General features: G+C 41.0%; 1 protein-coding gene across 1 annotated transcript; it reads right to left on the bottom strand.

The window, feature by feature from the left end:
- Positions 1-7402: 7402 nt before the first annotated feature.
- Positions 7403-14421, bottom strand: LOC146715008 (uncharacterized). The gene is made up of 7 exons (XM_085451365.1): positions 14364-14421; positions 10101-12036; positions 9852-10015; positions 9550-9770; positions 9179-9308; positions 9010-9107; positions 7403-8775 (listed from the first exon to the last, which is right to left on the bottom strand). Exons 2-7 carry the CDS (start codon positions 12022-12024, stop codon positions 8526-8528), a joined length of 2787 nt encoding a protein of 928 aa, XP_085307491.1. The 5' UTR covers positions 12025-12036; positions 14364-14421; the 3' UTR covers positions 7403-8525.

The following is a 14421-nucleotide window of genomic DNA, read 5'->3' as shown; positions in this document are numbered from 1 at the left end:
TGGTTGGGGTGGCAGAATATCCGAAAAACACTTGATTGAACAAAGTGGGATTTTTGGACTGCCTCAGCCCAGGTGATGTAAACGGCAGCGAGACAGAGCGAGTGATCGAGTGAGAGTTTTGAGATGTTCGAGATTTGTGACGTTTAGCGTACAGTTGGTGTGTTGGTTAGTGTGTTGCGTAGTTGTTTTGTGTATCAGTGAGGTTCAAGGTTCAAGGTGCAAGGTTCTTTATTTGGGGGGGGGGGGGGGGGTATATAGGAAGAACATTATATATATAATATATACATTAGGTGAATGTGCAGTAGTAGCATGTATGCAGCGAGCAGGTGAATTCTGTACATTAAGTGAATTAAATAAGAATAGACAATCTGACTATTTTACAGAATAGAAAATATAAACATATTTAAAATTAAAGGAATCTGAAATGTACATTGTGCCGGTGGGTTTAGAGTGTCTGGAAGAGAGTCCTGTCTCAGTCACTTATGGATGATGTTGCCAGGATGGGACGGGTCCTTCAGTATCTGCGCTGCTCTAGTCCGGCATCTCCTGGTGTAGGTGTCCTGAAGCGGGGGGAGAGCAATCCTGCAGCAGCGTGAGGATGCAGCGTGAACACTGTCTCCAGGTGGAAAACAGAAGGAGTGATACACCTCCTGCTGTCAGGCCTGCAGGGTTTCTCCCTGTGATGTTCTTCTCTGTCTTGTGGTAGACAGTTTTTTTTCTTTTCTTTTTTTTTTTTACTGGCAGAAAAAATTTGTGGGGCGTCTTATTGTGACACATGATTGTTCTCTCACTTTAATTAAGCAGTATTTTTTAAATGGCTTTACAAAAAAACCAACGCCGGTGCATTGGCTGCATTTTTAGATGAATAGTTGCATATAATTTTATTATTTACAAAATGTTTACACAATATTTTTTTACAAATTTACAATTTATATTTGCATTTCAAGTTATGAAAAATAATTTACTAAACATGTCTGTGGTTTTTACAGTAAAAAGAAAACATAAATATTACTAGGATTTAGTTAGACTTAAGTTTGCCCAATGTTGTGTAGCTTTCTGGATTTTATACTTATTGGGTACATATTTATTTATTATACAGTACATAAAATAAAAATTCAAATTTTTTAATGTAACTGAAATATTTAATTGTGGGCTATAGAAAATAATTAAGTTATAGACCATATTTATATGAAACATGTGTATACTTACTGCATATTAACCATATGTAACACCTGCATATGTGTTTTAAAAAAGACTACCAGATTCTGCCTCCCCATTTGATTTCCATGCCACCCTAGGAAAATTTCTCTAGATCCGCCCCTGGACCTGTCCTGGACCAGCAACACCAAATCAGTAACAAAAAGAGCTCAGCAGCGACTGCATTTCAAGAGGCGACTGAAGAAGGTGCACATCCCCAAACCCATCTTTAACACCTTCTACAGAGGTACCATACAGAGCATCCTAACCCGCTATTTACACCTCACGCTGCACTGGGAAAGCCACAAGCATCATAGCTGACCTGCATCACCTTTTCCACCAACTGCTTACCACCCCTCAATCCAGAAGACGACTCTGCGTCATCAGGAGCAGGTCGGCAAGATTGTGCAATGGGATTTTCCCCCAAACCAGTCCGGCTCCTGAACACCATGCTGCGCTCCTCCACACTGAACTCTCTTCTCCACACACTTCTTGGACTACATAACACTCTCCTTTCACAACCAATTCTTGCACTACCCTGTATTGTACTGATCGACTCTGTCTATTGTATTTATTCTGTGTACTATTGTATTTATTTATTCTCATTGTTTTCAATTCTTACTCTCTCTGTATTCAAGTACAATACTGTTGTACTTACTCTTAGATTATCTTATTTCTGAATAGTTGTAAGAATGTATGTATATTTGAATTTTCCCATTTTATTTTTACAGTTTGCACCTTTGATCCAGGACGATGATATTTCGTCGCACTGTATGCTTGAGTGCATGTTGTTGGGTTGACAATAAAACTCTGCTTACCTTGAATTAAACTTGTGCATTAGCCAATGAGGCAATGAGCCTCTACAGGCCTCAGACAGCATGTTAAATGTTAACATTCGTGACAGTTTAATTAGAAAAAGACCAAACAAGTATGGCTTGTTTGGAAGGGCCAGACCTCGACCTGACTGAAATGCTGTGTATAAAGGAATGCTTGCAAATGTCAATGAATTGAAGTTATTGCTGCTAATCTGGAATTCTTGGCTGAACAACTGTGAGGATCACCAGCCCGAGGAAAACACAAAATACACATGACTCCGTAACAAAGACAATTCATTCTTGAATGAAGACATTGATCAGACACATTTAAAATGCAGCCAGTTGTGTTTATTATTAAATTCTTGAGGAAATAGAAGGGTGGGAGGGTGGGTCCTGTGGAGGTGACAAGACAAGACTCAGCAGTCCATCTGCATCTTAAGGATAAAGGACACTCTTTCGAGGATGCCAATGTTCACATTTTGGACAGAGAGGACAGATGGTTTGAAAGAGGAGTGAAAAAAGCCATCTATGTCCACTGTGAGCGACCATCTTTGAACAGAGGCGGGGGTTTACCACACCAACTCTCTGCCATCTATAATCCAGTTTTGAGATCCTTTCCCAGATGCCTTAACGCCCACTCACATCCTGGGCCATCTGATCTCAGGAATTCGCATGATAAGGTGGGGCCAGGTTTCACAATGAACTCACCCGAAACTCTGGCTGATTGGGACCCACACCCAGTTTCACACCTTGGCTCAGGCGATTAGAGGATCATCAGGGGGTCCTTTTGTCCCTCTGTGGGGGGTTACTCCCACTAGGTTTATATCTGGGACTCTCCACCATTTGACCTTAGAACTGAAGAAGCTTCTCGGATGAGAGGTGAAACGTCTTCAAGTAACGCTTTTCTTTGCAAGCTCCTTTGACTACGATGACCTGGATGACTGAGAACCTTCACAGACATCCTAAGCTTAGATTTTGTGTAAACTTTTCTAAGTTAAATTCTGTGTCTGCTTTTGATCCTTATCCAATGCCGAGGGTTGATGAACTAATTGATCATTTGGGAAGTGCTAAGTTTCTGACTACCCTTGACCTCTGTAAAGGTTATTGGCAGGTTCCCTTGACAGACTCATCTAAGGACTTAACAACATTCAGAGTGCCAAGTGGACTGTTTAGATTCACAGTGATGACCTTTGGTTTGCATGGAGCACCAGCTACATTCCAAAGGTTGGTGGATCGAGTGTGAAAGGGTGCAGAACAATATGCAGCTGCATACATTGATGACATTGTTGTTTATAGTGGTACATGGGAAGATCATCTGAAACATCTTGCTGATGTGTTTCGACGTATCACAAATGCTAGACTTGTCATAAATGCCAAGAAATGTCACATCGCCAAGCCCAAGGTGCAGTACCTGGGTTATGTAATAGGGGGTGGAGGCATTCGCCCTCAGGTGGGAAAAGTGGATGCAGTTGCTGCAGCACTCTTGCCAAACACAAAGAAAAGGTTGAGATCATTTTTGGGATTAGTGGGTTGGTACCGCTAACCCCTCCTTGAATCGCTACCTTATCGTGGTGGAGGGGTTTGTGTGTCCCAGGGATCCCAGGGGCTATGTTGTCTGGGGGCTTTTGCCCCCTGGTAGGGTCTCCCATGGCAAACTGGCCCTGGGTGAGGGACCAGACAAAGAGCGATTCATAAGACCCTTATGAAAAGGACACCGAGGGAACAGTTTACCCTGCCCGGGATAGGGTTACCGGGGCCCCGCCCTGGAGCCAGGCCCGGGGAGGGTGCCCGAGGGCGAGCGTCTGGTGGCCGGGCCTTAGTCCATGGGGCCCGGCCGGGCACAGCCCGAAGAGGAGACATGGGCCCATCCTCCCGCAGGCCCACCACCCGCAGGAGGTTGTCCTGGTTGACACGCCTCTGCAATGTTGCGTGAAGATCAGGGGCAGTACCTGTGGACTGGCAGACCGGGGTGGTTAAGAAGGGGGACCGGAGGGTGTGTTCCAACTACAGGGGGATCACACTCCTCAGCCTCCCTGGGAAAGTCTATGCCAGGGTGCTGGAAAGGAGAGTTCGTCCGTTAGTCGAACCTCGGATACAGGAGGAACAATGCGGTTTTCGTCCTGGTCGCGGAACACTGGACCAGCTCTTTATCCTCTCGAGGATACTTGAGGGTGCATGGGAGTTTGCCCAACCAGTCTACATGTGTTTTGTGGACTTGGAGAAGGCATTCGACCATGTCCTTTGGGGTGTCCTGTGGGAGGTGTTGCGGGAATATGGGGTGTCTGGCCCATTGCTACGGGCCATTCGATCCCTATACAACCGTTGCAAGAGCTTGGTTTGCATTGCCGACAATAAGTCGGACTCGTTCCCGGTGGGTGATGGGCTCCGCCAGGGCTGCCCTTTGTCTCCGGTTCTGTTCATAATTTTTATGGACAGAATTTCTAGGCGCAGCCAAGTGGCGGAGGGCTTTCGCTTTGGTGGCCTCAGAATCTCATCTCTGATTTTTGCAGATGATGTGGTTCTGCTGGCTTCATCGGGTGAGGGCCTCCAGCTCGCACTGGAACGGTTCGCAGCCGAGTGTGAAGCAGCGGGAATGAGGATCAGCACCTCCAAATCTGAGGCCATGGTTCTCAGCCGGAAAAGGGTGGAGTGCCCACTCCGGGTCGGGGATGAGTTCCTGCCCCAAGTGGAGGAGTTCAAGTATCTCGGGGTCTTGTTCGCGAGTGATGGGAGAAGGGAGCCGGAGATCGACAGACAGATTGGGGCTGCAGCTGCAGTAATGCGGACGCTGCACCGGTCCGTCGTGGTGAAGAGGGAGCTGAGTGTAAAAGCGAAGCTCTCAATTTACCGGTCGATCTACGTCCCTACCCTCACCTATGGCCACGAGCTGTGGGTAGTGACCGAAAGAACGAGATCGCGGATACAAGCGGCGGAAATGAGCTTCCTCCGAAGGGTGGCTGGCCTCTCCCTTAGAGATAGGGTGAGAAGTTCGGCCATCCGGGAGGGGCTCAGAGTAGAGCAGCTGCTGCTCCACATCGAAAGGAGCCAGCTGAGGTGGTTCGGGCATCTGACAAGGATGCCCCCTGGGCGCCTCCTGGGTGAGGTGTTCCAGGCATGTCCCACCGGGAGGAGGCCCCGGGGCAGACCCAGGACACGCTGGAGAGATTATATCTCTGGGCTGGCCTGGGAACGCCTTGGTATTCCCCCGGATAAGCTGGAGGAGGTGGCTAGGGAGAGGGAGGTCTGGGCCTCTTTGCTTAGGCTGCTGCCCCCGCGACCCGGCCCCGGATAAAGCGGATGAAGATGGATGGATGGATGGATGGATGGATGGATGGGTTGGTACCGTCGACTAATTCCAAATTTTTCATCAAGAGCAGCTTTATTGAATGACATGACAAGAAAATCTAGTCCTACAAAGATCAGGTGGACGAAAGATGGTGAGAATGCATTTAATGATTTGAAAGACTGTGTCAGAAACCTGTTTTGCAGTGTCCAGATTTTAACCTTCCCTTTACAGTACAAACGGATGCCTCTGAGGTGGGTCTGGGAACTGTTTTACTGCAAGGAGAGGAAGGGCAGCAGTTGCCTGTCCAGAACATCAGCCGAAAACTTTTTCCAAGGGAAATGAGGTATTCGACCATTGAAAAGGAAGCATTGGCGATCAAATGGGCTCTAGACACCAAAAAGATATTATCGCGTTGGGAAAGAGTTTGTTCTTGAGACTGATCATTGAGACTGATGCAATGGATTCATAATATGAAAAACACTAATGCCAGGATAACAAGATGGTATTTATCTCTCCAGCCTTTTCGTTTCCAGGTCCAGTATAGACCCGGACATAAGAATGTCATTGCTGATTTCCTGTCCCGTGACTCAGAGGAGTAACGGTCATAAGAGGGGGGAGTGTGACAAAGTGGGTGAGAAGACCATTTGTCTATATTCTTAGTTAATGTTCTTGTTTTGATTTAACCATATTTCACATGTAATCTGCAACAGGCAAACATCTACTATCCCGGGTTTGTTTATGTTTTGCACTTTTACAGATTATATAATATAACATCTTGGTTTAAATCAGTCCCTACAAGTTTGTTAAGTTAACATGTTATTTATTTCAACTGTTAATTTGTATTGTTTAGAACTTACCTTACCTACCTGTCTTCCAGAAACAAAAGGAGGAAATGTAGTTTTACTTCCTGCTTTATAGCTTCTGGGTTCATCTGAGGTCACAGGAAGAGACCAAGTGCGGGAGGGGAAGAACTCTTATAATTTAATAAAGTTGATTTTAGAGGGTTTATGAATAGATTTATTGTTGTAATATGTATTGATTACACCACAGAGTTTATGTTGCCAGTAAAGAGGAGTAGTAGAGGTTTGAATATAATCATGTTCATCTTACCTACCTTCTGAATGGAATAGTCCAGAGGAGAAATTGTTTGGTTAAGTGGACTATTTAAGCAGAACTCAGGTGTTTCAAGAAAAAGATTCAGGTCAGTGTAGCTGTGTGCAGTTTGACCTTAATTTCCGTTGATTTAAGTTCAGTTTTGTTTATTTGAACTGAGTTAATTATAGAGTTGAGTTTCTTATTTGTTTCTTTGTAAATATTGTTTGGGTCACAAAATGGTGAATAAATCACTTGCTACACTGGACAGCATCAGTCTCCTGCACTTCTTTGACCGCTTAAGTCAAGTCCTACCACAGGCATAAAGTCTGTAATTACCTTTTATCACACACTGTTATGGAATAATAAGAAAAAAATTACAATTAACCTCCTAGGACCTGGCGTCCACATATGTGGACATCACATTTTGGGTTAATTAGACCAAAATACTAAATCTTGCTCTACAAGGGCCTGATATCCACTTACAAGGACATTATACTGCAACTGTTCTATCACAATTTTAAATGAATATCCTCATATGTGGCTCTCATTTTTCTTAGAAACAAAAATATAATCTGGTAATTCTTTGTTTTTACATTCATCAGGTCCCAATATGCCCAAATATCAAAGAGAAATTAAAAATGCATGCCGTGGAAGAGTTCGGGTCTTAGGAGGTTAAATAATAATAATAATAAAACTTAAAGTGTAGTTTATATTTTAGTTCTCAGACCTTTAAAGTGCAAAATAGCTGAAACAAAAGAAAGCTAGGCTTTACTTTTACTTTGTATTGTGGTGAAAAGATTTAAAATTCAACAAAAAACTATGAAGGGACACGTCCTACAGTCAGTTTTACAGATTTTACACAGAAAGAATCAATCTACTGTTTACTTTGTATTTTGCTTTAGAAAACATGACGAGAAACAAAATACGAAATCATGTTTCTTAAATATGTGTAATGTATATGTTTTGCAAATTTGCAGTACCATTCACTAGAAAAAAAAACCCTGCATGGTTAAAATCTCAAACTCATAATATTTACTAAAGCCACTTGTGGCTCTTAATATTAAGTACAAAGATTTTTTCAATTACTATGTGACATACATGTTTGTACAGTTTGAATCTGTCATAGGCTCGAGGTAATTTCCACAAAGCAAAAGGCATGTCCAACGTATTTATTCTGTTTATAATCTGTGAAAGGCTGCGATCAGAAATGGAAGTATTTAAAACTATAATAGTGTAAACTGCTGCTCCTTTATTACCTTTGTATTTGTGGAAGAAATCAAAAATGTCTCTATATCTGGAACTCAAGGACGTCTAGCATCATTTTGTGTCTGATATAAACGCATACAGAAATAAAACAAACATGGCTTCTCCTGCTGAGATACAGAGCCAAGATTAAACAGTTAACAAGGTACATTTTCCCTCTTACCCACAGAGATAGTATAATACAAGTGTGAACTCAAATACATACAGTGCATGACCCCCAAAGAAACAGCGCCATCCAGTGGCATGTCCCATAATATCGACCTTCCACCTGGCTACATTAACATTACAATGAAGATTAACTGAATAAAAATATAATGGTATTTTTTCTAGAGCTAGATCTCTGTTTGCTACCGATCTTACCAAGTTCCACTCTTTAAGTACACCTCATTGTTTCTTCTTGTGTTTCTTAATGAATGTATGAATGAATTAGAAACTACAACCTAAAAGTAGCATAACTGTGTGTAAATACAGTACACAACCTCACAAAAACAAAATTAAATCAAAGAGACTTGAAAAATAGTAATTCTAATCTATTTCTTTCATACTTTTAAAAATCAATAACTACTTTTTTAAAAACATCAGGCACTTGTTTTACACAAGACAGTATAAATCATACACCGTGTCTAAAATCCATTTAGCTGGTTTAGTCTCAGGGTCTTGGTCGTGGCTCCATGAAGGCACAAATCTAACTTCAAGTTGGTGCATTATTAGTGCTGGTGAAATGTAGGGCTGTGTGAGGAACAGCAACTATGTGCAAACATGTGGATCACCACAGCAGATCAGTGTCTTCTGTCGTGATCCCTTAAGAACTAACAGAGCAGCAGGAGGCACACCGGCATGACATCTCTGCTCTACTTGCAGTTATTATTTTATTTTTTATGGCTGCTGACAACTTTGACTTCACTGGGTTGAGACTCTTGAACAGGGACACCCAGGGACTCCTCCGTGCTTTTAGATGGCATCATCAAAACTGTGCTAATATCCTCGCTGTTTTCTCTTTGAAACATCTCCTTTAATGGTGTCTCTAAATTCCAGCCTTGGTTTTTTGCAAATGTGTAAATACTCCCAAAGAGATCAGGAAACAATGCCAGAACATCAATTTGGGCTGCTTCCTTGGCACTGTGAACAAGGAAGGTTTTATTACTGGTTGGTAGATAGATAGATAGATAGATAGGTAGATAGATAGATAGATAGATAGATAGATAGATAGATAGATAGATAGATAGATAGATAGATAGATAGATAGATAGATAGATAGATAGATAGATAGATAGATAGATAGATAGATAGATAGATAGATAGATAGATAGATAGATAGATAGATAGAGTCACTTGTAAATTAGTTTAACTCACTAATGCTCATGGAGATTGCGTATAAAGCGCAGTAATCCCAACGTGTTTTCAGTGTAGGGCTTTTTACCTTCCAATTTCTGAACCAGCTCTTGTGGAAACTGCAACAAAAACATTGGTTATGAAGCGGATTTTAGGAATCTAGACATTTGATATTTGATGTTACAGTCACCTTATTCTTCCACTGCTTAAAGGATCCGTCCACGGCACATTTTTCTACAGAATCAATCAGCTCCTGTTCAGCCTTTCTATAGTTTGCAACGTCGTCTCTGTTGCCGATCTTTCTCAAGTATTCAGTTTTCCTGGAAAGGAAATTATTAAAAATAAATACAAAAAATAATAATAAATAAATACAAAAAAACTGCATTGAGCATTTAAAATTTTAAGGAGAAGTATGTAATAAAAGGATTTAGCATTAGCAGAACATTTTGCTTAACTAGGTTGATCAGTTTGTTCTAACATGAACATCTGTATCCCTCTTTGACAGGCAGAAATTAAGAATTTAAAAATATGTTTTTTATTAATTGTCAATAATTCCCTCACTTTTCAGAAGTCCAGAAGAAGGGATGGTTTAAGCATTCTTCTACTTTGGGTCTGTCCTTTGGCTCTTTGTTGATCATCCACTCGATGAGATCCTTTGCCACCTCATCTTGAATGTGATCCAAACTGTACTTCCCTCTGTGAATGTTGAACTCACATTCAAAGGATTTGCCAAATGGATGGTGGCCTCCAGAGAGGATATAATAGATCAGCATCCCTGCCACCTTAATAACAACACATATTATCAGTTTCGGTATGATTACCAAGCCATTTTTCAGTTAATCAAGTTTGTGTTCAGACTTTACCTGGATGTCTGTGCTTGACTTGTATGATATCACAGATTCTTCTGCTAAAGTCTCTCGGGCCATCCAGCATTTGGTTCCTGCACTGCGTGTACGTAAAGTTGTTTGGCCTTTGAGTAAGCGTCTGCTTATGCCAAAATCAGCTAATCTTGCCCTCCCAGTAACATCTGCAGGAGGAATTATGTGAAATAAAATCATATCTGGTAATCATAAATTAAAATGTTTTTGTCTTGAATGTCAAACATGTCTTACCAATCAAAACGTTCTGGGGTTTGAGATCTCGGTGGAGAATTTTAGGATTTTGACAGTGAAGCACCTTTAAACTTTCAAGAACTTGTTTGACAAGTTTCTTTAACATCACTGGGTCATGGTCATTGTTCCTGATATATTCTTCCAGGGTGTATTCACAAAGTTGCAGACAAAGATATCCAAAGTTCTCGTCCTCTGCAGCATCAACATATCGTACGATATAAGGATGATCGAGTTCAGGATGTCGTAGAATTACTTCTTCGTTCTTCAGCTCGTCATAGTTGCTTTTAGACATTCTCTTAATGGCAACTTCTGTGCCATCCTCTCTCAGCCCCAAGAAGACTTCAGTACCATCACTTCCCTTCGCTATTCTGAATTCTGCATCATTCACATAAATAATGCTTCTGATTCTGGATATTTTACTGTCATCTGAGCCAGCAAGCATCTCCAGTTTGTCCTTCCACCTGTTGCTGACTGGATCCCAGTTTAGTTTTTCTGATTTTTCAATGGTGCTGTATTCAAAAGGCTTCACATTTGAAGTTGATTCTACAACAGGAACTTTTGTTGTTGGATCAGTTGCTGCAGTGGAAACTTCAGCATTTGGGTTTTCTTGCTTTTGTGTCTTTTCCTTCTTTTTCTTTTTCCTTTTCCTTTTCTTCTTGGCCACAGACGATGCTGCATTTCCCTCACATTCTGAGTTTGGTTTGCTCAGATATTCTTTCAGACTTCTCAGCACCTCTTTCAGCTTTTCATTCATTTTCATGTCAGCTGATGTCAGTATGTCCTCGGGCACTGAAGTTACACCCACTGATGTAAAAATGTTAGTTGCCTGTTCGATTAACCGTAGGTTTGCCAATATACCGTATGTATAGACCCTGATGTTAGTCGAGAGCTTCTCATTTACAAAAGGGGCGACTGTTCTGCATAACTTCTCGAAAAAGTCTAAGTCCCAGTCCTGTGTGCCTTTTGTTTTCTGTGTTATCACATACAGTGTTTGCAACACTGCTTCACAAACACCACTGTCTTTTGAGTCAAGCTGTTTCAGTAGTTGTGGAACTATAGCTAATGCATGGTCATTTGTTATGTCATCCATTGTACAGAAGACTGCATTTAACCTTTCAACTGCCAGCTTTACATGTGTCTTAGTGATGTTTGGAAAATGACTGGCTGCACGTGCAATATAAGTGTTCACATTTCCAGTTTCCTTTAGCCATTTAATACACGCCTGGCAGTATTTATCTGCACCTGGCCCTGTAACAGTAAAGAGAAGTTCAATCATGGTTATATGGTTCTGCGGATCTTCCAACAGCATCTGACTGTTAAAAGTTCTGAAGACTTCTTCAGGTGTTTTTTCAGGAATAGCAATTCTAGCATCCAAAAAATATCTGATTTTGGAACAGAATTCATTTCCTTTGGATGCAATTTTATGAATCATCTCAGATAATCTTTTGTTGTGAACTGAATGCTCAGGATGAGATATAGGTAAGAGTGTTACCGGTGCACCAGCAGAAAGAAGCACATTTACAACATCTTCTCTGTCATTGTTGGCAGCAGTAAGTAGTGGTGTGAGAACATGGCATCCATTTGGATCAGCCTTTGCTTCTAGAAGTTTCTCCACAAAAAAAAGTGGAGCCTTGGAAAGTGAGACATAATGCAAAGGTGTCCAGCCATATTGAGAAGGTTTATTTGGGTCTGCACCTTGTTTCAAGAGATAAGTACATAAATCTCTGCTGTGTTTTACAACAGCAGCAATCAATGGTGTTATGCATTGACTCCACTCTGTAGAAGGGTAAAGTCCATTAATGTCATTGTCCCTCAGTAATTTCTTGAGCTTTTTGCAGTTATCGTTAAATATACACTGTACTACAGGATGTGTGTCTGTTGGTTGGGGGAGTGTCAGTTGAAACTGTGCCACTGGAAAATTCATTTCTTTGCTTGCCTGTGGAAGAGAGAAAGAATTAATATTAGCAAAGTGATACTGAATTTGGTTCTGCTTTAAACTTGGTTTCAGAAACCTAAACAAAACTCTGCGCAAAAATATCAACTTGGAATAGAGAGCAACAGATTTGGACACAAATAATAAATGCAATATCCATCTTCTTCCGCTTATATGGGGCTGGGTCATGAGGGCAGCAGACGATGTAATGTTATATTACAATATAAAGTAGTACATTTGTATTTGGAGACAATTTACACGGGTCCTTAATCGCAAAATTCCTAAGATACTGAAGTATATTCTTAACAATGATATCTTAGACAAGGGTTGCCATACCACTTAAACTTTGAACTTCCTTGTTGAACAAAGTGAACAAACATAACCCAACCTATGAGGGGCCGTACAAGCCAAAATTCATACTTTCACTCTCACATACACATACAATGTTGGATAACACCTCCCACCCACTCCATGACATGCTGGTCAGTCACAGGAGCTCGTTCAGTGAGAGACTGAGATTACCGAAAAGCACCACTGAACGACACAGGAAATCTTTCCTGCCTGTGGCCATCTCCCTGTACAACGCATCCACTTAACACACTGTTTGCTGCTACAACTACACGTTTCTTTTCCAGCTATTTATTTATGAGTGACTTATGTATGTATGTATGTATGTATGTATGTATGTATGTATGTATACATATGTATATATTGTACTATTCTTAGTGTATTGTCTGTCTTGTCTTAATGTTGGTTTATAATGGAGCACTGTAACAAAAATCAATAAAGTATTCTGATTCTGATGATTCTGATATATTCTTCTTTCAGGCACATGTATTCTTATTTTTATTTTCTATGACAGTATGTTTGCACTGAAGCACCGCAGCAATTTCTTAATGTTGTAAACCTGCTCAACATTTGGCAATAAAACCCTTTCTGATTCTGATGTATTGTCACTCTCACATACATACATATATTTTCACTCTCACATACATATATTGTCATCTCGCACACCTTTATTCTTATTTCATATCCATGTATATTCACTCTCATATAAATCCATTAATCTTCCTTTCACACACATGTATTCTATTTTTCTTAATGCTACATATTTTTATGCTGACATATATTTATTCTCCTTGCAGGTGCAGCCCTTTCTAGTCATACATATATATACATACACTTTACCTTTCAACACATATATATTTGTACTCCTATACTCATATATACATACAATCCCAGTGTTTATCCTTTACCCTTGCATACATACACTCTGACATTCACATCTGCATTTCCTAACACAGGACGTTAATCCTTTAAGCAGGAAGTTATTCTTAAACCAGGAAATGTAATACACTTGGAGAACTTACTTGACATACCCAGACCTAAACCAGAAGAACCAAGCAATGAAGCTGTTCAAAGTCATCCTGCTTTCTTTGCTAGTATTGCAGTTAATTTGTCGAGTAAGTAGTAATGAAAATGTGTAAACATGAGAATAAAAATATCTAAATATAAAAATTAAAATAAAACTACGTGAGAGTGAAAATATATGTGTGTGAAAGAAGAATATATGTGTGTGAGAGTGAAAATATATGTATGTGAGAGTGAAAGTATGAATTTTGGCTTGTACGGCCCCTCATACCAACCCAAACATTGCAAATGGGATCAAATTACAACCCAACACTCCCCGTTAGCTCAGTGCTTTTCTTAAGCAAGCAGAGATTATTTTACAATACTTTTGTGTGTGTATATATATATATATATATATATATATATATATATATATATATATATATATATATATATAACACCCTGCACGCCCCTGCGGGCGGTTTATCCTTCAAGCTCGGGTCCTCTGCCAGAGGCCTGGGAGCTTGAGGGTCCTGCGCAGTATCTTAGCTGTTCCCAGGACTGCGCTCTTCTGGACAGAGATCTCCGATGTTGTTCCCGGGATCTGCTGGAGCCACTCGCCTAGCTTGGGAGTCACCGCACCTAGTGCTCCGATTACCACGGGGACCACCGTTACCTTCACCCTCCACATCCTCTCGAGCTCTTCTCTGAGCCCTTGGTATTTCTCCAGCTTCTCGTGTTCCTTCTTCCTGATATTGCTGTCATTCGGAACCGCTACATCGATCACTACGGCCTGACTGAGCATGTGACCCACATGCTGTAAGGCTATAGCAGAGCCCGGAAACAAATCCACCCCAATGTCTTTTACTGCCTGTCTGCCCTCTGCTCTCTCTCCCAGTTTTTTCAGTCTTTTCTCAATAAAGCTAAAAAACAACAACAACTTAAACAACAATCAGAGGATTGTAAGGAAATGAACTTACAGCGTCGACGTAAAGTACAGCTGTTACATTTAGGTCAAGGTCTCAGGTATCTTCCGGC

Source organism: Copadichromis virginalis, linkage group LG3 (assembly GCF_057382275.1).
Source record: "Copadichromis virginalis isolate Kocher_CV1m ecotype Utaka linkage group LG3, C_Virginalis_male_GT1.1, whole genome shotgun sequence".
Lineage (NCBI taxonomy): Eukaryota > Metazoa > Chordata > Actinopteri > Cichliformes > Cichlidae > Copadichromis > Copadichromis virginalis.
Note: the sequence above shows the minus strand (reverse complement) of the source record. Positions and strands in the feature narration are given on the sequence as shown.

Coding starts and splice junctions, on each gene's coding strand:
- LOC146715008 (XM_085451365.1), bottom strand. CDS start 12,024: ATGAATTTTCCAGTGGCACAGTTTCAACTGACACTCCCCCAACCAACA. Junction 9,771..9,851: donor AGTCAAGCACAGACATCCAG/GTAAAGTCTGAA, acceptor GTTGTTATTAAG/GTGGCAGGGATGCTGATCTA. Junction 9,108..9,178: donor TTAAGCAGTGGAAGAATAAG/GTGACTGTAACA, acceptor TTTTTGTTGCAG/TTTCCACAAGAGCTGGTTCA.